The sequence below is a fragment of the Oncorhynchus masou genome, chromosome 13, assembly GCF_036934945.1.
Source record: "Oncorhynchus masou masou isolate Uvic2021 chromosome 13, UVic_Omas_1.1, whole genome shotgun sequence".
NCBI lineage: Eukaryota > Metazoa > Chordata > Actinopteri > Salmoniformes > Salmonidae > Oncorhynchus > Oncorhynchus masou.
Window position 1 is genome coordinate 3,972,570 of NC_088224.1, and position 24,072 is coordinate 3,996,641.

At 40.3% G+C, this 24,072-nt stretch overlaps 1 protein-coding gene across 1 annotated transcript in view; it reads right to left on the minus strand.

Moving 5' to 3' along the window:
• Positions 1 to 352: 352 nt before the first annotated feature.
• The window catches only part of LOC135551622 (protein CBFA2T1-like), an 80,409-nt gene continuing 56,689 nt past the window's right edge, over positions 353 to 24,072 (minus strand). The window contains 4 exon segments of the mRNA XM_064982812.1: positions 353 to 631; positions 5,658 to 5,716; positions 12,892 to 12,934; positions 23,747 to 23,763. Of these exon segments, the coding sequence (XP_064838884.1) occupies positions 353 to 631; positions 5,658 to 5,716; positions 12,892 to 12,934; positions 23,747 to 23,763 (398 nt within the window).

Consider the following 24,072-nt stretch of genomic DNA (forward strand, 5'->3'; position numbering starts at 1 on the left):
CTGTATATGTATTTGTCTGGTCATCGCTGTAGTCTGTGTTGCTTTCTATGATTCATATTTACAGGAAACAATGTAAGAGAAGCAACAATGACAACGTCAACAATCATCAACAACAACAAACGAAGACGACAACGGATGATAACAGCAATAGTAATAATAATAATAATAATAATATCTTTGTGTTCTTAGTTAATCATGACAAGTCAATGTGACTGATCTACATGTATAAACCTCCTGTGTTGTGTGGAACCTCCGCTACTCCAACAGAAGTAGCGTTAGCGCATTAGCATCAAGAGAGTCAGTCATGTTGGGCTACTGGGAGTCTCCGATGGCTCCCCGGGTGGCTCCAGGTTTAGTACGGCGTGGTTTCCAGCGTAGAGGGGGTTCCTGGAGTGGCGGAGCGGGATGTGGTGGCAGGCGGGGTTCCGGCTGGGCTGCCTGCTCTACTAGAGGGTGTAGTGGAGGTCTCTGTACCCTGCTGCTGCTGAGCAGCCTGGGAGGCCTGGAGGGTCTGGCCACACACGTGGTGGTGTTTCTCCCAGTCTTTGTGCTGGCAGAAGGAGCCGCAGTAGCGCGCCGTGTTACAGCCACTGCAGGTCTCGCTCGCCTTCCGCCCGCAGTTCCAACAACTCTACACAGAGAAAGGGAGAGGGAGAGAGAAAGAGAGAGAGAGAGTGGGAGAGAGAGAGGGAGAGAGAAAGAGAGAGAGAGAGAGAGAGGGAAAGAGAGAGAGAGAGAGAAAGAGACAGAGAGAGGAGAGAGAAAGGGAGACGAGGGAGAGAGAGAGAGGGAGAGAGAAAGAGAGAGGGAGAGAAAGGGAGAGGGAAAGAGAGAGAGAGAGAGAGGGAGAGAAAGAAAGAAAGGAGAGAAAGGGAGAGAAAGAAAGAGACAGAGGGAAAGGGAGAGGGAGAGAGAGGAGAGAGAAAGAAAAAAGAGAGGGAGAGGGAAAGAAAGAGAGAGGGAGAGAGAAGGGAGAGGAGAGAGGGAGAGGAAAGAGAGAGAGGGAAGAAAGAGACAGAGAGGGAGAGAGAAGGGAGAGAGAGAGAGGAAAGAGAGAGAGGGGAGAGAGAGAGAGGGAGAGGGAGAGAGAGGAGAGAGAAAGGGAGAGGGAAGAAAGAGAGAGAGGGAGAGAGAAAGAAAGAGGAGAGAGGGAGAGAAAGGGAGAGGGAAGAGAGAGGAAGAGGGAGAGAGAGACAGAGAGAGAGGAGAGAGAGAGAGGAAGAAAGAGAGAGGGAGAGAAAGGGAGAGGGAGAGAGAGAGAGAGGGAGAGAAAGGGAGAGGGAGAGACAGAGAGGGAGAGAGAGGGAAAGAGAGGGAGAGGGAGAGGGAAAGGGAGAGAGAGAGGAGAATCATTTCAATACTTTTTATAATAAGAAAAAAATGCTGATTTATTTACAGACCTTTTAATAGGAAAACGGATTTATCAGTACACGAAACAATAGCATTTTGTCCCTCACAGCATTTTACAGCATTTCACAGGGAATGAGTCTTGACTGAATGAAAACAAAAAAAGTAAAAGAAAGAGAATCAGAAACATCCCACATAGTGAAACATAAGGACACATTTGTAACAGGCTAGCTGGTTAAAACTAGACCCAGATCACACCACATATTCCACTGAAGCCCTCTGTATACCGTATGTATTAGGAGAGAAGGGCCATTATTGTCTCCTCTTGGAACTGATGTAGACTGTATCCTGTTTCCTCTTAGAACTGATGTAGACTATATCCTGTTTCCTCTTAGAACTGATGTAGACTATATCCTGTTTCCTCTTGGAACTGAGAGACTGTATCCTGGAACTGATGTAGAAATCCTGTTTCCTCTTAGAACTGATGTAGACTATATCCTGTTTCCTCTAGGAACTGATGAGACTATATCCTGTCTCCTCTTGGAACTGAGGGATATCCTGTTTCCTCTTAGAACTGATGTAGACTATATCCTGTTTCCTCTTAGAACTGATGTAGGAGATATCCTGTTTCCTCTTAGAACTGATGTAGACTATATCCTGTTTCCTCTTAGAACTGATGTAGACTATATCCTGAAGAACTGATGTAGACTATATCCTGTTTCCTCTAGGAACTGATGTAGACTGTATCCTGTTTCCTCTAGGAACTGATGTAGACTATATCCTGTTTCCTCTTAGAACTGATGTAGACTATATCCTGTTTCCTCTTAGAACTGATGTAGACTGTATCCTGTTTCCTCTTAGAACTGATGTAGACTATATCCTGTTTCCTCTAGGAACTGATGTAGACTATATCCTGTTTCCTCTTAGAACTGATGTAGACTATATCCTGTTTCCTCTACTTTTATCCTGTTTCCTCTAATAAGAAAAATATCCTGTTTCCTCTTAGAACTGCTGATTTATTTACAACTGATGTAGACTATATCCTGTTTCCTCTTAGAACTGATGTAGACTATATCCTGTTCTAGAACTAATGTATCCTGTTTCCTCTTAGAACTGATGTAACTATATCCTGTTTCCTCTTAGAACTTGTATCAGAACTGATGTAGACTATATCCTGTTTCCTCTTAGAACTGATGTAGACTATATCCTGTTTCCTCTATTTTGTCCCTCAACTGATGCATTTTTTCCTCTTACAGCATTCCTCCTCTTACAGGACTATATCCTGTTTCCTCTTAAACTGAGTCTTATCCTGTTTCCTCTTAGAACTGATGTATGAAACTGATGTAGACAAAAACTGATGTAGTATCCTGTTTCCTCTAAACTGAAAGAGAACTGATGTAGACTATATCCTGTTTCCTCTTAAACTGATGTAGACTGTATCCTGTTTCCTCTTACTGATAGACTGTTTCCTCTAAACTGATAGACTATATCCTGTTTCCTCTTAGACACATTTGTTTCCTCTAAACATGGCTATATCCTGTTTCCTCTTAGAACTGATGTAAAATCTGTTTCCTCTTAGACTGATGATCACACCCTGTTTCCTCTTAGAACTCTGTATCCTGTTTCCTCTAGGAACTGATGTAGACTATATCCTGTTTCCTCTTAGAACTGATGTAGACTATATCCTGTTTCCTCTTAGAACTGATGTAGACTATATCCTGTTTCCTCTTAGAACTGATGTAGACTATATCCTGTTTCCTCTTAGAACTGATGTAGACTGTATCCTGTTTCCTCTTAGAACTGATGTAGACTATATCCTGTTTCCTCTTAGAACTGATGTAGACTATATCCTGTTTCCTCTTGGAACTGATGTAGACTATATCCTGTTTCCTCTTGGAACTGATGTAGACTATATCCTGTTTCCTCTTAGAACTGATGTAGACTATATCCTGTTTCCTCTTAGAACTGATGTAGACTATATCCTGTTTCCTCTTAGAACTGATCTACATATATGTATAAATGATGTAGACTATATCTGTTACCCTCTAGTATAATACTGATCTATATTAAATACATTCTGGTATAATACATCTATAATAAATACTCTGTTTCTGGTATATCCTGTTTCCTCTGGTAACTAATATTCTGGTCCTGTTTCCTCTACATCTATATTAAATACATTCTGGTATAATACATCTATAATAAATACTCTATATTCTGGTATAATACATCTATATTAAATATATTCTGGTATAATAATAAATATATCTGTATTCTGTATAATACATCTATAATAAATACATTCTGGTATAATACATCTATAATAAATACATTCTGGTATAATACATCTATATTAAATACATTCTGGTATAATACATCTATAATAAATACTCTGGTATTCTGGTATAATACATCTATAATAAATACATTCTGGTATAATACATCTATAATAAATACTCTGGTATTCTGGTATATAATAAATACATTCTGGTTTAATACATCTATATAATAATAATATACATTCTGGTTAATACATCTATAATAAATACTCTGGTTTCTGGTATAATACATCTATATTAAATACATTCTGGTATAATACATCTATAATAAATACTCTGGTATAATACATCTATAATAAATACATTCTGGTATAATACATCTATAATAAATACTCTGGTATTCTGGTATAATACATCTATATTAAATACATTCTGGTATAATACATCTATAATAAATACTCTGGTATTCTGGTATAATAAATTTATAATAAATACATTCTGGTTTAATACATCTATAATAAATACTCTGGTTTAATACATCTATAATACATACTCTGGTATAATACATCTATATTAAATACATTCTGGTATAATACATCTATAATAAATACATTCTGGTATAATACATCTATAATAAATACATTCTGGTATAATACATCTATAATAAATACATTCTGGTATAATACATCTATAATAAATACATTCTGGTATAATACATCTATAATAAATACATTCTGGTATAATACATCTATAATAAATACATTCTGGTATAATACATCTATAATAAATACATTCTGGTATAATACATCTATAATAAATACTTCTGGTATAATACATCTATAATAAATACATTCTGGTATTCTCTATAATAAATACTCTGGTATAATACATCTATAATAAATACATTCTGGTATAATACATCTATAATAAATACTCTGGTATTCTGGTATAATACATCTATAATAAATACATTCTGGTATAATACATCTATAATAAATACTCTGGTATTCTGGTATAATACATCTATAATAAATACATTCTGGTATAATACATCTATAATAAATACTCTGGTATTCTGGTATAATACATCTATATAAATACATTCTGGTATAATACATCTATAATAAATACTCTGGTATTCTGGTATAATACATCTATAATAAATACATTCTGGTATAATACATCTATAATAAATACTCTGGTATTCTGGTATAATACATCTATAATAAATACATTCTGGTATAATACATCTATAATAAATACTCTGGTATTCTGGTATAATACATCTATAATATTCTGGTATAATACATCTATAATAAATACATCTGGTGGTATAATACATCTATAATAAATACATTCTGGTATAATACATCTATAATAAATACTCTGGTATAATACATCTATATTAAATACATTCTGGTATAATACATCTATAATAAATACATTCTGGTATAATACATCTATAATAAATACTCTGGTATTCATCTATAATAAATACATTCTGGTATAATACATCTATAATAAATACATATTCTGGTATAATAATAAATACATTCTATAATAAATACTCTGGTATTCTGGTATAATACATGTATAATAAATACATTCTGGTATAATACATCTATAATAAATACTCTGGTATTCTGGTATAATACATCTATAATAAATACATTCTGGTATAATACATCTATAATAAATACTCTGGTATTCTGGTATAATACATCTATAATAAATACATTCTGGTATAATACATCTATAATAAATACTCTGGTATTCTGGTATAATACATCTATAATAAATACATTCTGGTATAATACATCTATAATAAATACTCTGGTATTCTGGTATAATACATCTATATTAAATACATTCTGGTATAATACCTCCTGCATGGTTGATGACATCTATAATAAATACTCTGTCAGTATATTAAACGTCCTATAATAAATACATTCTGCTGCCTGTCTCTTGGCCTATAATAAATACTGCATCTATATTAAATACATTCTGTATAATACATCTAATAAATACCATCTTGGACCGTTCATGATAATAAATAATCATCTCATGGGCCTTCCTCTCCTCTGCCTCTGGTAAACATCTATAATAAATACTCTGCATCTTCTGGAGCTCTGACATGGCCTGGCATCTATAATAAATACATAATACATCTATATTAAATACATTCTGTTCACAGCCTCTTCTGAAACATCATTCAGAGATATCCTCATAATAAATACATTCTGGATAATACCATATAAATACAACCATCCCTGGTATAATACATCTAACCCCATCTATACCCCATCTATACCCTCTATACCATCTGGTATAATAACCCTCTATAATAAATACCCTCTAACCTCTAACCCCTCTAAATAACCCTCTATCCCCTATATTAAATAACCCCCTAACTCTAACCCCATCTAACCTGGTATAATACATCTAACATCTAAATACCCCTATACATCCCTGGTAACTCCCTAACATCTAACCCCCATAACTCTAACCCCTGGAATAATACCCCCTAACCCTCTAACCCCTTAACCCCTGGTATAATACAGTCGTCCCCGCTGCCTAACCCCCATCTAACCCCCTAACCCCTAACTCTAACCCCTTCACCTAACCCTCTAACCCCCTCAACCCTCTAACCCCTAACCCCCTAACCCCCTAACCCTCTAACCCTAACCCCCCTAACCCTCTAACCCCCTAACCCTCTAACCCCCCAACCCCTAACCCTCAAACCCCTAACCCCCCTAACCCCTAACCTAACCCCCCTAACCCCTAACCCCTAACTCTAACCCTCTAACCCCCCCCCCTAACCCTCCCCTAACCCCTAACCCCTAACCCCTAACCCTCCCCTAACCCCTAACCCCTAACCCTCTAACCCCCCCTCTAACCCCCCCTAACCCCTAACCCTCTAACCCTCTAACCCTAACCCCTAACCCTCTAACCCCTAACCCTCAACCCCTAACCCTCCCCTAACCCTCAACCTCTAACCCCTAACCCTCTAACCCCTAACCCCCCTAACCCTCAAACCCCTAACCCTCAAACCCTCCTAACCCCTAACCCTCTAACCCCCCCTAACCCTCAAACCCCTAACCCTCCTAACCCCTAACCCCTAACCCTCTAACCCCCTAACCCTCTAACCCCCTAACCCTCAAACCCCTAACCCTCTAACCCCCTAACCCTCTAACCCCCTAACCCTAACCCCTAACCCCCTAACCCTCTAACCCTCTAACCCTCTAACCCTCAAACCCCTAACCCTCTAACCCTCAAACCCCTAACCCCTCAAACCCCAAACCCCTAACCCTCAAAACCCCCCCTAACCCTCAAACCCCCTAACCCTCTAACCCCTAACCCTCAACCCCCTAACCCTAACCCTCTAACCAGCTGAGTGACTAGTACTTTTTTGAGGTCAGTTCTGTTTTTGATTTCAGTTTTATGATTTTAGAGGTTTTAGAGGTTTTTTAATGGAAATTCCAAAGGCAAAAAAACATAGTGAACATTCATTCAATCGCCAAATCACTGAAAATATTTCCATTGTCTCTGTTAGTTCCACACTGGATATACATCAATATATCAACAGGAAACTACGATGAAATAATACAATATTTCAGTTGGTGTACATTACATCTCAGCTCAGGGAATAGCAACCAAACAGCCAGTCAACATTCTCTCTGCTCCCCATACTGTCTTCAGTGCTGTCTTTAGTACTGTCTTCAGGTACTGTCTTTAGTACTGTCTACTGTCTTCAGTACTTTCTACTGTCTTCAGTACTGTCTACTGTCTTTCGTACTGTCTACTGTCTTTAGTACTGTCTACTGTCTTTAGTACTGTCTACTGTCTTTAGTACTGTCTACTGTCTTCAGTACTGTCTTTAGTACGGTCTACTGTCTTCAGTACTGTCTTCAGTACTGTCTTTAGTGCTGTCTTTAGTACTGTCTTCAGTACTGTCTTTAGTAATGTCTTCAGTACTGTCTACTGTCTTCAGTACTGTCTACTGTCTTTAGTACTGTCTTTAGTACTGTCTTTAGTAATGTCTTCAGTACGGTCTACTGTCTTCAGTACTGTCTACTGTCTTCAGTACTGTCTTTAGTACAGTCTTCAGTACTGTCTACTGTCTTCAGTACTGTCTACTGTCTTCAGTACAGTCTTTAGTACTGTCTACTGTCTTCAGTACTGTCTTTAGTACTGTCTTCAGTACTGTCTTTAGTACTGTCTACTGTCTTCAGTACTGTCTACTGTCTTCAGTACTGTCTTTAGTACTGTCTTCAGTACTGTCTACTGTCTTCAGTACTGTCTACTGTCTTCAGTACTGTCTTTAGTACTGTCTACTGTCTTCAGTACTGTCTTTAGTACTGTCTACTGTCTTCAGTACTGTCTACTGTCTTCAGTACTGTCTTTAGTACTGTCTACTGTCTTCAGTACTGTCTTTAGTACTGTCTACTGTCTTCAGTGCTGTCTTCAGTACTGTCTTTAGTACTGTCTACTGTCTTCAGTACTGTCTTCAGTACTGTCTTTAGTGCTGTCTTTAGTACTGTCTACTGTCTTCAGTACTGTCTACTGTCTTCAGTACTGTCTTTAGTACTGTCTACTGTCTTCAGTACTGTCTTCAGTACTGTCTTTAGTGCTGTCTTTAGTACTGTCTTCAGTACTGTCTTTAGTAATGTCTTCAGTACTGTCTACTGTCTTCAGTACTGTCTACTATCTTCAGTACTGTCTTTAGTACTGTCTTTAGTACTGTCTACTGTCTTCAGTACTGTCTTTAGTACTGTCTTCAGTGCTGTCTTTAGTACTGTCTACTGTCTTCAGTACTGTCTTTATTACTTTCTTCAGTGCTGTCTTTAGTACTGTCTACTGTCTTTAGTACTGTCTTCAGTACTGTCTACTGTCTTCATTACTGTCTGTAGTACTGTCTTCAGTAATGTCTACTGTCTTCAGTACTGTCTACTATCTTCAGTACTGTCTTTAGTACTGTCTTTAGTACTGTCTTCAGTGCTGTCTTTAGTACTGTCTACTGTCTTCAGTACTGTCTTTAGTACTGTCTTCAGTGCTGTCTTTAGTACTGTCTACTGTCTTCAGTACTGTCTTTATTACTTTCTTCAGTGCTGTCTTTAGTACTGTCTACTGTCTTTAGTACTGTCTTTAGTACTGTATACTGTCTTCAGTACTGTCTTTATTACTTTCTTCAGTACTGTCTTCAGTACTGTCTACTGTCTTTAGTACTGTCTTCAGTACTGTCTACTGTCTTCATTACTGTCTGTAGTACTGTCTTTAGTACTGTCTACTGTCTTCATTACTGTCTGTAGTACTGTCTTCAGTACTGTCTACTGTCTTCAGTACTTTCTACTGTCTTCAGTACTGTCTACTGTCTTTCGTACTGTCTACTGTCTTTAGTACTGTCTACTGTCTTTAGTACTGTCTACTGTCTTTAGTACTGTCTACTGTCTTCAGTACTGTCTTTAGTACGGTCTACTGTCTTCAGTACTGTCTTCAGTACTGTCTTTAGTGCTGTCTTTAGTACTGTCTTCAGTACTGTCTTTAGTAATGTCTTCAGTACTGTCTACTGTCTTCAGTACTGTCTACTGTCTTTAGTACTGTCTACTGTCTTTAGTACTGTCTTTAGTAATGTATTCAGTACGGTCTACTGTCTTCAGTACTGTCTACTGTCTTCAGTACAGTCTTTAGTACTGTCTTTAGTACTGTCTACTGTCTTCATTACTGTCTGTAGTACTGTCTTCAGTACTGTCTACTGTCTTCAGTACTTTCTACTGTCTTCAGTACTGTCTACTGTCTTTAGTACTGTCTACTGTCTTTAGTACTGTCTACTGTCTTTAGTACTGTCTACTGTCTTTAGTACTGTCTACTGTCTTCAGTACTGTCTTTAGTACGGTCTACTGTCTTCAGTACTGTCTTCAGTACTGTCTTTAGTACTGTCTTTAGTACTGTCTTTAGTACTGTCTACTGTCTTCAGTACTGTCTACTGTCTTCAGTACTGTCTACTGTCTTCAGTACTGTCTACTGTCTTCAGTACTGTCTACTGTCTTCAGTACTGTCTTTAGTACTGTCTACTGTCTTCAGTACTGTCTTTAGTACTGTCTTCAGTACTGTCTTTAGTACTGTCTACTGTCTTCAGTACAGTCTTTACTGTCTTGTCTTCAGTACTGTCTACTGTCTTCAGTACTGTCTTTACTGTCTTAGTACTGTCTACTGTCTTCAGTACTGTCTACTGTCTTCAGTACTGTCTTTAGTACTGTCTTCAGTGATGTATTTAGTACTGTCTACTGTCTTCAGTACAGTCTTCAGTACTGTCTACTGTGTTCAGTACTGTCTTCAGTACTGTCTACTGTCTTCAGTACTGTCTTCAGTACAGTCTTCAGTACTGTCTACTGTCTTTAGTACTGTCTTCAGTACTGTCTACTGTCTTCAGTACTGTCTTTAGTACTGTCTTTAGTGCTGTCTTCAGTACTGTCTTCTTCAGTACTGTCTTTAGTACTGTCTACTGTCTTCAGTACTGTCTTCAGTACTGTCTTTAGTGCTGTCTTTAGTACTGTCTACTGTCTTTAGTACTGTCTACTGTCTTCAGTACTGTCTACTGTCTTCAGTACTGTCTTTAGTACTGTCTTTAGTACTGTCTACTGTCTTTAGTACTGTCTTTAGTACTGTCTTCAGTACTGTCTTTAGTACTGTCTTTACTGTCTTCTAGTACTGTCTTGTCTTCAGTACTGTCTACTGTCTTTAGTACTGTCTACTTCTTCTACTGTCTTCAGTACTGTCTTTAGTACTGTCTTCAGTGCTGTCTTTAGTACTGTCTACTGTCTTCAGTACTGTCTTTAGTACTTTCTTCAGTGCTGTCTTTAGTACTGTCTACTGTCTTTAGTACTGTCTTCAGTAATGTCTACTGTCTTCAGTACTGTCTACTATCTTCAGTACTGTCTTTAGTACTGTCTTTAGTACTGTCTTCAGTGCTGTCTTTAGTACTGTCTACTGTCTTCAGTACTGTCTTTAGTACTGTCTTCAGTGCTGTCTTTAGTACTGTCTACTGTCTTCAGTACTGTCTTTATTACTTTCTTCAGTACTGTCTTTACTGTCTGTCTTTAGTACTGTCTTTAGTACTGTCTACTGTCTTCAGTACTGTCTTTATTACTTTCTTCAGTACTGTCTTCAGTACTGTCTACTGTCTTTAGTACTGTCTTCAGTACTGTCTACTGTCTTCATTACTGTCTGTAGTACTGTCTTTAGTACTGTCTACTGTCTTCAGTACTGTCTTTATTACTTTCTTCAGTACTGTCTTCAGTACTGTCTACTGTCTTTAGTACTGTCTTCAGTACTGTCTACTGTCTTCAGTACTGTCTACTGTCTTCAGTACTGTCTACTGTCTTTAGTACTGTTTACTGTCTTCAGTACTGTCTTTAGTACTGTCTTTAGTACTGTCTTCAGTACTGTACTGTCTACTGTCTTCAGTATTGTCTTCAGTACTGTCTTTAGTACTGTCTTTAGTACTGTATTTAGTACTGTCTACTGTCTTCAGTACTGTCTTTAGTACTGTCTACTGTCTTTAGTACTGTCTACTGTCTTTAGTACTGTCTTCAGTACTGTCTTTAGTACTGTCTTTAGTACTGTCTACTGTCTTTAGTACTGTCTTCATTACTGTCTTTAGTACTGTCTTTAGTACTGTCTTCAGTACTGTCTTTAGTACTGTCTACAGTACTGTCTTTAGTACTGTCTTCAGTACTGTCTTTAGTACTGTCTTTAGTACTGTCTTCAGTCAGTAGACTAGCCTGCATGAGAATGCTGCAGAGCAGTCTGACTAAATAACTGTACTCATTCTTCTAACTAGATAAGGATATCTGTCTCTATCCCTCTCTTCCTCTCTCACGCGGCCTATGTGGTACACTGTATGTCTGTATCTAACCTAGCAGGCATAAAAGTATATCCTTCTCTGTCCTAGTCGGAACAAATGCAATGGGTTATGGTCATTGTAGTTAATTACCACTTTTTTTTGCACTGAACGAGGTTGAATATTTGCTAAATAAAAACTAATACTTCCTTCAGCTCAGCGTCCTATTCTCCGTGAATGATTTGAGAAACAGAGCTTTAGGCTCACAAAAAAAACAAGCTAAATGGAATTCAACAAATTGAACCAACTTCTGTCAATTAGTTGTTTGATAACCCCCCCCCCCAAAAAAAAAAGTGAGTTAATCGCTCAGCACTACCCCCAAACCGTTACAGTGAGAACTTGTTCTCAACTTGCATACCTGGTTAAATAAATGTGAAAGAAATATGTAAAATCAAATCTTATAAGAAATCCATGTCCATGTGCAGCACTTTTGGAAGAGCTCCTTAAATTGCAATTTTTCTGTAAAATGATTTGATACAATATGTTAACAGTTTAGTTATTTTAGTGCATGGCTGTGTTCTGCACATCTAGCGGGATTGGAAACGGCCTGTCATGTGCCTTTTACTGAGGAGTGGCTTCCGTCTGGCCTCTCGACCATAAAGACCTGATTGGTGGAGTGCTGCAGAGATGGTTGTCCTTCTGGAAGGTTCTCCCATCTCCACAGAGGAACTCTGGAGCCCTGTCAGAGTGACCATCGGGTTCTAGGTCACCTCCCTGACCAAGGCCCTGCTCAGTTTGACAGGCGGCCAGCTCTAGGAAGAGTCTTGGTGGTTCCAAACTTCTTCCATTTAAGAATGATGGAGGTCACTGTGTTCTTGGGGATCTTCAATGCTGCAGAAATGTTTTGGTAACCTTCCCCAGATCTGTGCCTCGACACAATCCTGTCTCTCAGCTCTACGGACAATTCCTTCAACCTCATGGCTTGGTTTTTGCTCTGACATTCACTGTCAGCTGTGGGACCTGATATAGACAGATGTGTACCTTTCCAAATCATGTCCATTCAATTTATTTCACCACAAGTGGACTCCAATCAAGTTGTAGAAACATCTCAAGGATGATCAATGGAAACAGGATGCACCTGAGCTCAATTTCGAGTCTCATAGCAAAGTGTCTGAATACTTATGGAAATAAGGTATTTGTTTTTTATTTTAATAAATTGGCAAAAAAAAATCTAAATTCCTGTTTTCGCTTTTTCATTATGTGGTAATGAGTGTAGATGATTTTATGTGTTTTATTTAATCAATTTCAGAGTAAGGCTGTAAGGTAACAAAAATGTGTAGGAAGGGGTCTGAATACTTTTCCGAAGTATTTTCTGTCATTTCTGTCATTTAGGGCTCATCTGTGTCTCAGTATGAAAATAACTCCCATAACCCTTCTGGAGCTCTGACATGGCCTGGTGCTTCCTCTTCTGAAACACCTTCAGAAATATATCCTCAAAGTCCCAGTCAGCACACAAACAGCCAGACAAACAGTAACATAAATTAATTCATGAAATGAAAAAAGATCATAGAAAATAATGGCCACTTCCTGAATTGTCAAATTGACCCCAAACCTTTTTGAAGAGTAGAGATCTGCTTTCAGCATTCGAGTATCAGACCTTCACTCTTAATATTAACCTATATTTCTCATCAGTTAGTCCTATTGTATTAAAGCAGATTTTCAATTAACTCTTAATATTCATCTATATTTCTCATCAGTTAGTCCTATTGTATTAAAGCAGATTTTCAATTATCTCTTAATATTCATCTATATTTCTCATCAGTTAGTCCTATTGTATTAAATGCAGATTTTCAATTATCTCTTAATATTCATCTATATTTCTCATCAGTTAGTCCTATTGTATTAAAGCAGATTTTCAATTATCTCTTAATATTCACCTGTATTTCTCATCAGTTAGTCCTATTGTATTAAATGCAGATTTTCAATTATCTCTTAATATTCACCTATATTTCTCATCAGTTAGTCCTATTGTATTAAATGCAGATTTTCAATTATCTCTTAATATTCACCTGTATTTCTCATCAGTTAGTCCTATTGTATTAAATGCAGATTTTCAATTATCTCTTAATATTCACCTATATTTCTCATCAGTTAGTCCCATTGTATTAAAGCAGATTTTCAATTATCTCTTAATATTAACCTATATTTCTCATCAGTTAGTCCTATTGTATTAAAGCAGATTTTCAATTATCTCTTAATATTCATCTATATTTCTCATCAGTTAGTCCTATTGTATTAAATGCAGATTTTCAATTATCTCTTAATATTCATCTATATTTCTCATCAGTTAGTCCTATTGTATTAAAGCAGATTTTCAATTATCTCTTAATATTCACCTGTATTTCTCATCAGTTAGTCCTATTGTATTAAAGCAGATTTTCAATTATCTCTTAATATTCACCTGTATTTCTCATCAGTTAGTCCTATTGTATTAAAGCAGATTTTCAATTATCTCTTAATATTCACCTGTATTTCTCATCAGTTATTCCTATTGTATTAAAGCAGATTTTCAATTATCTCTTAATATTCACCTATATTTCTCATCAGTTAGTCCTATTGTATTAAAGCAGATTTTCAATTATCTCTTAATATTCACCTGTATTTCTCATCAGTTAGTCCTATTGTATTAAAGCAGATTTTCAATTATCTCTTAATATTCACCTGTATTTCTCATCAGTTAGTCCCATTGTATTAAAGCAGATTTTCAATTATCTCTTAATATTCACCTGTATTTCTCATCAGTTAGTCCCATTGTATTAAAGCAGATTTTCAATTATCTCTTAATATTCACCTGTATTTCTCATCAGTTAGTCCTATTGTATTAAAGCAGACTTTCAATTATCTCTTAATATTCACCTGTATTTCTCATCAGTTAGTCCTATTGTATTAAAGCAGACTTTCAATTAACGATGATCAGCTGTGAGGTAAATTCACTTGTAGGTTTAATTATTGTCTAAGTACTTTCCCATATGCCTGACTAATTACTATACTATTTTTACAGAGAAAGTCTGTGGTGTTTAATTGGTTTGATCCACTAGAGAGAGAATGAGTGATGTTTTGGATCACACTACATGCATACATCATTTGGACAGATCTACGTTCGATGACGACAAGTAGTCAAACATTTTATGCTTTTGTCTTTTCAATGTATAATGACAGCATTAGGTCAGTCATCTAAAGTAATCTCTTGGAAAAAAAAAAGATTTGAATATAAATCAAAATGTAACAGATACACGTTCAGCTCATTTGACGCCTGAAACATGAGGTCCATTTAAACACGCCCCACTGCAGAGGAATCCCAGTATTTCCAGATGAATGTCAGAAGGTTATTTTCCATCAATTCTGTAACTTGACTAATTATGTATGCAAATCAGGCAATTTATATTTAAATTATGCATTTCTATTGTGCTCCAAACAGCAGAGGAGGAGGGGAGGAGGAGAGCGAGGAGAGGAGAGGGGGGAGAGGAGGAGGAGATGAGAGGGAGGAGGAGGTGGAGGAGGAGGAGGAGGAGGAGGAGAAGAGAAGCAGAGGAGTGGAGGAAGAGGAGGAGAGGGAGGGGGAGGGAGGAGGAGAGGAGGAGGAGGAGGAAGAGGGGGAGGAGGAGAGGAGGAATGGAGGAAGCGAGGAGGCATGGAGGAGGTGAGGAGAGGAGAGGAGAGGAGGAGGAGGAGGAGGAGGGAGGAGGAGGAAGAGGGGGAAGAGGAGAGGAGGAATGGAGGAAGCGAGGGGGCGTGGAGGAGGTGAGGAGGAATGGAGGTGAGGAGAGGAGAGGAGGAGGAGAGGAGGAGAAGGAGAGGAGGAGAGAGGACATGGTGTGTGTGTGTGTGTGTGTGTGTGTGTGTGTGTGTGTGTGTGTGTGTGTGTGTGTGTGTGTGTGTGTGTGTGTGGAGGGGGGGACGTGAAATTGCAAATACCATAGCCGATACTAATATTATGCAGTATCTCCTCCCCCTCCCTCCTCCTCTGCTGTTGTCTTTCAAGATCAAAAGTGTGATTCATTCAAACAGAGAAACAAACTCTCTGTGGGTTAATATTCTCTGTAACTGTGGGTTAATACTCTCTGTAACTGTGGGTTAATACTTTCTGTAGCTGTGGGTTAATACTCTCTGTAAGTGTGGGTTAATACTCTGTAACTGTGGGTTAATACTCTCTGTAACTGTGGGTTAATACTCTCTCTAACTGTGGGTTAATACTCTCTCTAACTGTGGGTTAATACTCTGCAACTGTGGGTTAATACTCTGTAACTGTGGGTTAATACTCTGTAACTGTGGGTTAATACACTGTAACTGTGGGTTAATACTCCCTGTAACTGTGGGTTAATACTCTAACTGGGGGTTAATACCCAGTAACTGTGGGTTAATACTCTCTGTAACTGTGGGTTAATACACTGTAACTGTGGGTTAATACTCTCTGTAACTGTGGGTTAATACTCTCTGTAACTGTGGGTCAATACTCTGTAACTGTGGGTTAATACACTAACTGTGGGTTAATACTCTCTGTAACTGTGGGTTAATACTCTCTGTAACTGTGGGTTAATACCCAGTAACTGTGGGTTAATACTCTCTGTAACTGTGGGTTAATACTCTCTGTAACTGTGGGTTAATACCCAGTAACTGTGGGTTAATACCCAGTAACTGTGGGTTAATACTCTGTAACTGTGGGTTAATACTCTGTAACTGTGGGTTAATACTCTGTAACTGTGGGTTAATACTCTGTAACTGTGGGTTAATACCCAGTAACTGTGGGTTAATACTCTGTAACTGTGGGTTAATACTCTGTAACTGTGGGTTAATACTCTCTGTAACTGTGGGTTAATACCCAGTAACTGTGGGTTAATACTCTGTAACTGTGGGTTAATACTCTGTAACTGTGGGTTAATACCCAGTAACTGTGGGTTAATACTCTGTAACTGTGGGTTAATACTCTGTAACTGTGGGTTAATACTCTCTGTAACTGTGGGTTAATACCCAGTAACTCTGGGTTAATACCCTAACTGTGGGTTAATACTCTGTAACTGTAATACTCTCTGTAACTGTGGGTTAATACTCTGTAACTGTGGGTTAATACTCTGTAACTGTGGGTTAATACTCTGTAACTGTGGGTTAATACTCTGTAACTGTGGGTTAATACTCTGTAACTGTGGGTTAATACTAACTGTAAATACCCAGTGTGGGTTAATACTCTGTAACTGTGGGTTAATACTCTGTAACTGTGGGTTAATACTCTGTAACTGTGGGTTAATACTCTGTAACTGTGGGTTAATACTCTCTGTAACTGTGGGTTAATACTCTGTAACTGTGGGTTAATACTCTGTAACTGTGGGTTAATACTCTGTAACTGTGGGTTAATACTCTGTAACTGTAACTGTGGGTTAATACTCTGTAACTGTGGGTTAATACTCTGTAACTGTGGGTTAATACTAACTGTTAATGGTTAATACTCTGTAACTGTGGGTTAATACTAACTGTTAATACTCTGTAACTCTGGGTTAATACTCTGTAACTGTGGGTTAATACTCTCTGTAACTGTGGGTTAATACTCTCTGTAACTGTGGGTTAATACTCTGTAACTGTGGGTTAATACTCTGTAACTGTGGGTTAATACTCTCTGCAACTGTGGGTTAATACACTAACTGCTGGTTAATACTCTGTAACTGTGGGTTAATACTCTCTGTAGCTGTGGGTTAATACTCTCTCTAACTGTGGGTTAATACTCTCTGTAACTGTGGGTTAATACTCTGTAACTGTGGGTTAATACTCTGTAACTGTGGGTTAATACTCTGTAACTGTGGGTTAATACACTGTAACTGTGGGTTAATACTCTGTAACTGTGGGTTAATACTCTGTAACTGTGGGTTAATACACTAACTGGGGGTTAATACTCTGTAACTGTGGGTTAATACCCTGTAACTCTGGGTTAATACACTAACTGTGGGTTAATACCTCCTGTAACTGTGGGTTAATACTCTAACTGGGGGTTAATACCCAGTAACTGTGGGTTAATACTCTCTGTAACTGTGGGTTAATACACTAACTGTGGGTTAATACTCTGTAACCGGGGGTTAATACTCTAACTGGGGGTTAATACTCTCTGTAACTGTGGGTTAATACTCTGTAACTGTGGGTTAATACTCTCCGAGTATAGAAGAGCAACAATGACCACAGCGTCTATCTATTACCCACCAGTAACTACCAGTAAGTCCTCAAACAGAGCAAATCATCAATGTGGTTTAAAAAAGAGAGATATTTTATTAATCGCTGGTGAGCTCCTTTCTTCTGTTAAACCACTAAGCTAGTGTAAAGAGAGACCATCTACTTAATGATTAGCCAGGACAGACCAGCTACTGACTGCCGCTGATCAGCCAGGACAGACCAGCTACTTACTGGGACTGACCAGACAGGACAGACCAGCTACTTACTGGGACTGACCAGGCAGGACAGACCAGCTACTTACTGGGACTGAGCAGGCAGGACAGACCAGCTACTTACTGGGACTGACCAAGCAGGACAGACCAGCTACTTACTGACACTAATCCGCCAGGACAGACCTGCTACTTACTGGGACTGACCAGGCAGGAGAGACCAGCTACTTACTGGGACTGACCAGGCAGGACAGACCAGCTACTTACTGGGACTGACCAGGCAGGACAGACCAGCTACTTACTGGGACTGACCAAGCAGGACAGACCAGCTACTTACTGGGACTGACCAGGCAGGACAGACCAGCTACTTACTGGGACTGACCAAGCAGGACAGACCAGCTACTTACTGACACTAATCCGCCAGGACAGACCAGCTACTTACTGGGACTGACCAGCCAGGACAGACCAGCTACTTACTGGGACTGACCAAGCAGGGCAGACCAGCTACTTACTGGGACTGACCAGGCAGGACAGACCAGCTACTTACTGACACAAATCCGCCAGGACAGACCAGCTACTTACTGGGACTGACCAGGCAGGACAGACCAGCTACTTACTGACACTAATCCGCCAGGACAGACCAGCTACTTACTGGGACTGACCAGGCAGGACAGACCAGCTACTTACTGGGCTTGACCAGTCTGCAGTGCAGGATGTTTTAGACATGGGGTGATGGACTGAGAGACTGGTGTAACCAGAGGTTGGGGAGGTGGAGGAGGTTGAAGACATGGGGTGATGGACTGATGTAGACAGAGGTAGCCAGAGGTGGAGGAGGTGGAGGAGGTTGTAGACATGGGGTGATGGACTGAGGTAACCAGAGGTTGGGGAGGTGGAGGAGGTTGTAGACATGGGGTGATGGACTGAGAGACTGAGGTAACCAGAGGTTGGGGAGGTGGAGGAGGTGGTAGACATGGGGTGATGGACTGAGAGACTGAGGTAACCAGAGGTTGGGGAGGTGGAGGAGGTTGTAGACATGGGGTGATGGACTGAGAGACTGAGGTAACCAGAGGTTGGGGAGGTGGAGGAGGTTGTAGACATGGGGTGATGGACTGAGAGACTGAGGTAACCAGAGGTTGGGGAGGTGGAGGAGGTTGTAGACATGGGGTGATGGACTGAGAGACTGAGGTAACCAGAGGTTGGGGAGGTGGAGGAGGTTGTAGACATGGGGTGATGGACTGAGAGACTGAGGTAACCAGAGGTTGGGGAGGTGGAGGAGGTTGGACTGAGACATGGGGTGATGGACTGAGGGGTGAGACTGAGGTAACCGGGAGGTTGGGGAGGTGGAGGAGGTTGTAGACATGGGGTGATGGACTGAGAGACTGAGGTAACCAGAGGTTGGAGAGGTGGAGGAGGTTGTAGACATGGGGTGATGGACTGAGAGACTGAGGTAACCAGAGGTTGGAGAGGTGGAGGAGGTGGTAGACATGGGGTGATGGACTGAGAGACTGAGGGACCAAAGGTTGGAGAGGTGGAGGAGGTTGGGGAGGTGGATGGAGGGAGACACTGCTTTGCTAGCGCTGACTGGAATATGTTCTGGGACTGCGCCGATAGCATCAACGAGCTAACCACCTCAGTCTCCGGCTTCATTAGTAAATTAATCGCCGACATTGTCCCCACTGCTTAACCAATCAACAGCCCTGGATTAACACTGAGGTTGGAGCTAAGCTAAAACATTCCAGGGCGCATTCTCAGAGAATGCTCAGGACAGCTGGCAGGCATATTCACTGTCATTTTCAACTACTCCTTGTCCCAGTCTGTAATCCCCACGTCTTAAACTGACTACCATCATTCCTGTTCCCAAGAACTCTAAGGCTTCACAATGACTACCACCCTGTAGCACATCTGTAATTATGAAGTGCTTTGAGAGGCTGGTTATAACACATCAACACCCATCATCCCAGACACCCTAGACCCACTCCAATTTGCATTCAGCCCCAACAGATCCATAGACAATGCAATCTCCACTGCTCTCCACACTGCAACTAGATCAGAGGAATACCTATGTGAGAATGCTGTTCTTTGACTGCAGCTCAGCGTTCAACACCAATGACCCCTCCAAGATGGTCACCAAGACTGGGACCCTTGGACTGAACACCTCCATCTGCAACTGGATCCTGAACTTCCTGACGAACGGACCCCAGGTGGTGAGGGTAGGCAACAACACCTCCAACACACTGACCCTCGACACGGGGGCCACACAGGAGTGTTCGCTCAGTGCCCTCCTGTGCTCCCTGTTCACCCACAAATGCGTGGCCAAGCATTACGGTTGCAGGCCTGATCACTGACGACGATGAAACAGCCTACAGGGACAACAACCTCTCTCAGTAAAACCAGCAATCTGATTCTGGACTATACACTCCCGTCCACATCGACGGAACCCCAGTGGAGCCTGTCAATAGCTTCAAGTTCCTTGCAAAGAAGGGCAGTATTGGAAGATGGGTATTAATACAAAAAAAGCAGACATTGAATATCCCTTTGAGTACGGTGAAGTTATTATTAGGCTTTGGGTGGAGTATCAATACATCCAGTCACTACAAAGATACAGGCGTCCTTTGTAACTTAGCTGCCGGAGAGGAAGGAAACCGCTCAGCGATTTAACCATGAGGCCAATGGTGACTTTAAAACAATTACATAGTTTAATGGCTGTGACAGGAGATTACTGAGGATGGATCAACAACATTGTAGTTGCTACACAATACTAACCTAAATGACAGATTGAAAAGAAGTAAGCCTCTACAGAATAAAACATTTTCTAAACATGCATCCTGTTTGCAATAAGGCATTAAAGTAATACTGCATGAATGAACTTTATGTCCTGAATGCACATTGTTATGTTTGGTGTAAATCCAACACAAAACATCGCTGAGTACCACTCTTCATATTTTCAAGCATGGTGTTGGTTGTGTCATGTAATGGGTATGCTTGTCATCGGTAAAGACTAGGTTAAAAAGAAACGGAATTGAGCACAGGGAAAATTCTAGGGGAAACTTGGTTCAGTCTGCTTTCCAACAGACACAGAGAAAAATTCACCTTTCAGCAGGACAATAACCTAAAACACAAATATAAAAAGCCAAATATACACTGGAGTTGCTTACCAAGATGACATTGAGTTGTTTAGTTAAATCGATGTGAAAATCTATGGCAAGATTTGGAAATGGCTGTCTAGCAATGATTAACAGCTAACTTGACAGAGCTTCAAGAATTTTTTAAAGAAAAATATTATACAATCTAGGTGTGGAAAGCCGTTAGAAACCTACCCAGAAAGACTCACAGCTGTAATCACTGACAAAGATGCTTCTAACATGTATCGACTCTGAGGCGTGAATACTTATGTAAATAACTTCATATGGCTGTAGGGGCAGTATTGAGTAGCTTGGATGAAAAGGGGCCCATTGTAAACGGCCAGCTGCTCAGTCTCAGTTGCTAATATATGCATATTATTATTAGTATTGGATAGAAAACACTCTAAAGTTTCCAAAACTGTCAAAATATTGTCTGTGAGTATAACAGAACTGATATTGCAGGCAAAACCCTGAGGAAAATCAAAACAGGAAGTGGCTTTTATTTTGAAAAATGAGCCAGAATGATAACATCGCGTCAAGTGGTCACATAAATTTTGCTCGCGCAACAGAATTTGGACAGCCATTGTTTTCCCCTCTCCTACTGTGAAAGACATTTGCGGTTGATATATTATTGGTTTTATATTTTAAAAACAACCTGAGGATTGATTATAAAAAACGTCTCACATGTTTCTGTGGACATAATGGAAACTATTTGAAATTTTCGTCTGCGTTGTCTTTCCTGTGGATTTTCTGAACATAACGCGACAAACTGAAAAGCATAATTTCAAAATCTGACACGACAGGTGGATTAACAAAAGGCTAAGCATGTGTTTTCCTATATTGCACTTGTGATTTCATGAATATAAATATTTATAGTAATATTTATTGTATGTAGCGCTATGCTATTCAGTGGTTGTTGATGACACTTATCCCGATAGGGGGATTGCAGCCATAACAGGCAGGATAAGATATTTCTGTATTTCATTATCAATAAATTTGCACAATTTGTTTTCTCAAAACATGTTTTCACTTTGTCATTATAAATAACTTTTTTGCACGCTTTGAGGACAATACAGTGCCACTGACACGGCCTGCAAAGAAAACATGCGGACTCTCCTTCACTGCAGCCGAGGTGAGTAAAACATTTAAACGTGTTAACCCTCGCAAGGCTGCAGGCCCAGACGGCATCCCCAGCCGCGCCCTCAGAGCATGCGCAGACCAGCTGGCTGGTGTGTTTGCGGACATATTCAATCAATCCCTATACCAGTCTGCTGTTCCCACATGCTTCAAGAGGGCCACCATTGTTCCTGTTCCCAAGAAAGCTAAGGTAACTGAGCTAAACGACTACCGCCCCGTAGCACTCACTTCCGTCATCATGAAGTGCTTTGAGAGACTAGTCAAGGACCATATCACCTCCACCCTACCTGACACCCTAGACCCACTCCAATTTGCTTACCGCCCAAATAGGTCCACAGACGATGCAATCTCAACCACACTGCACACTGTCCTAACCCATCTGGACAAGAGGAATACCTATGTGAGAATGCTGTTCATCGACTACAGCTCGACATTTAATACCATAGTACGCTCCAAGCTCGTCATCAAGCTCGAGACCCTGGGTCTCGACCCCACCCTGTGCAACTGGGTACTGGACTTCCTGACGGGCCGCCCCCAGGTGGTGAGGGTAGGCAACAACATCTCCACCCCGCTGATCCTCAACACTGGGGCCCCACAAGGGTGCGTTCTGAGCCCTCTCCTGTACTCCCTGTTCACCCACGACTGCGTGGCCACGCACGCCTCCAACTCAATCATCAAGTTTGCGGACGACACAACAGTGGTAGGCTTGATTACCAACAACGACGAGACGGCCTACAGAGACGGAGGTGAGGGAGGAGGTGAGGGCCCTCGGAGTGTGGTGTCAGGAAAATAACCTCACACTCAAGGTCAACAAAACTAAGGAGATGATTGTGGACTTCAGGAAACAGCAGGGGGAACACCCCCTATCCACACCGATGGAACAGTAGTGGAGAGGGTAGTAAGTTTTAAGTTCCTCGGCATACACATCCCAGACAAACTGAATCGGTCCACCCACACAGACAGCATCGTGAAGAAGGTGCAGCAGCGCCTCTTCAACCTCAGGAGGCTGAAGAAATTCGGCTTGTCACCAAAAGCACTCACAAACTTCTACAGATGCACAATCGAGAGCATCCTGGCGGGCTGTATTACCGCCTGGTACGGCAACTGCTCCGCCCTCAACCGTAAGGCTCTCCAGAGGGTAGTGAGGTCTGCACAACGCATCACCGGGGGCAAACTACCTGCCCTCCAGGACACCTACACCACCCGATGTTACAGGAAGGCCATAAAGATCATCAAGGACAACAACCACCTGAGCCACTGCCTGTTCACCCCGCTACCATCCAGAAGGCGAGGTCAGTACAGGTGCATCAAAGCTGGGACCGAGAGACTGAAAAACAGCTTCTATCTCAAGGCCATCAGACTGTTAAACATTGAGTGGCTGCTGCCAACACACTGACTCAACTCCAGCCACTTTAATAATGGGAATTGATAGGAAATGATGTAAAATATATCACTAGCCACTTTAAACAATGCTACCTAATGTAATGTTTACATACCCTACATTATTTATCTCATATGTATACGTATATACTGTACTCTATCATCTACTGCATCCTTATGTAATACATGTATCACTAGCCACTTTAACTATGCCACTTTGTTTACATACTCATCTCATATGTATATACTGTACTCGATACCATCTACTGTATCTTGCCTATGCTGCTCTGTACTGCTCTGTACCAACACTCATTCATATATCCTTATGTACATATTCTTTATCCCCTTACACTGTGTATAAGACAGTAGTTTTGGAATTGTTAGTAAGATTACTTGTTGGTTATTACTGCATTGTCGGAACTAGAAGCACAAGCATTTCGCTACACTCGCATTAACATCTGCTAACTATGTGTATGTGACAAATAAAATTTGATTTGATTTGATTTATAGGGTATTGTGATGTCATTATAGTGTATTGTGAT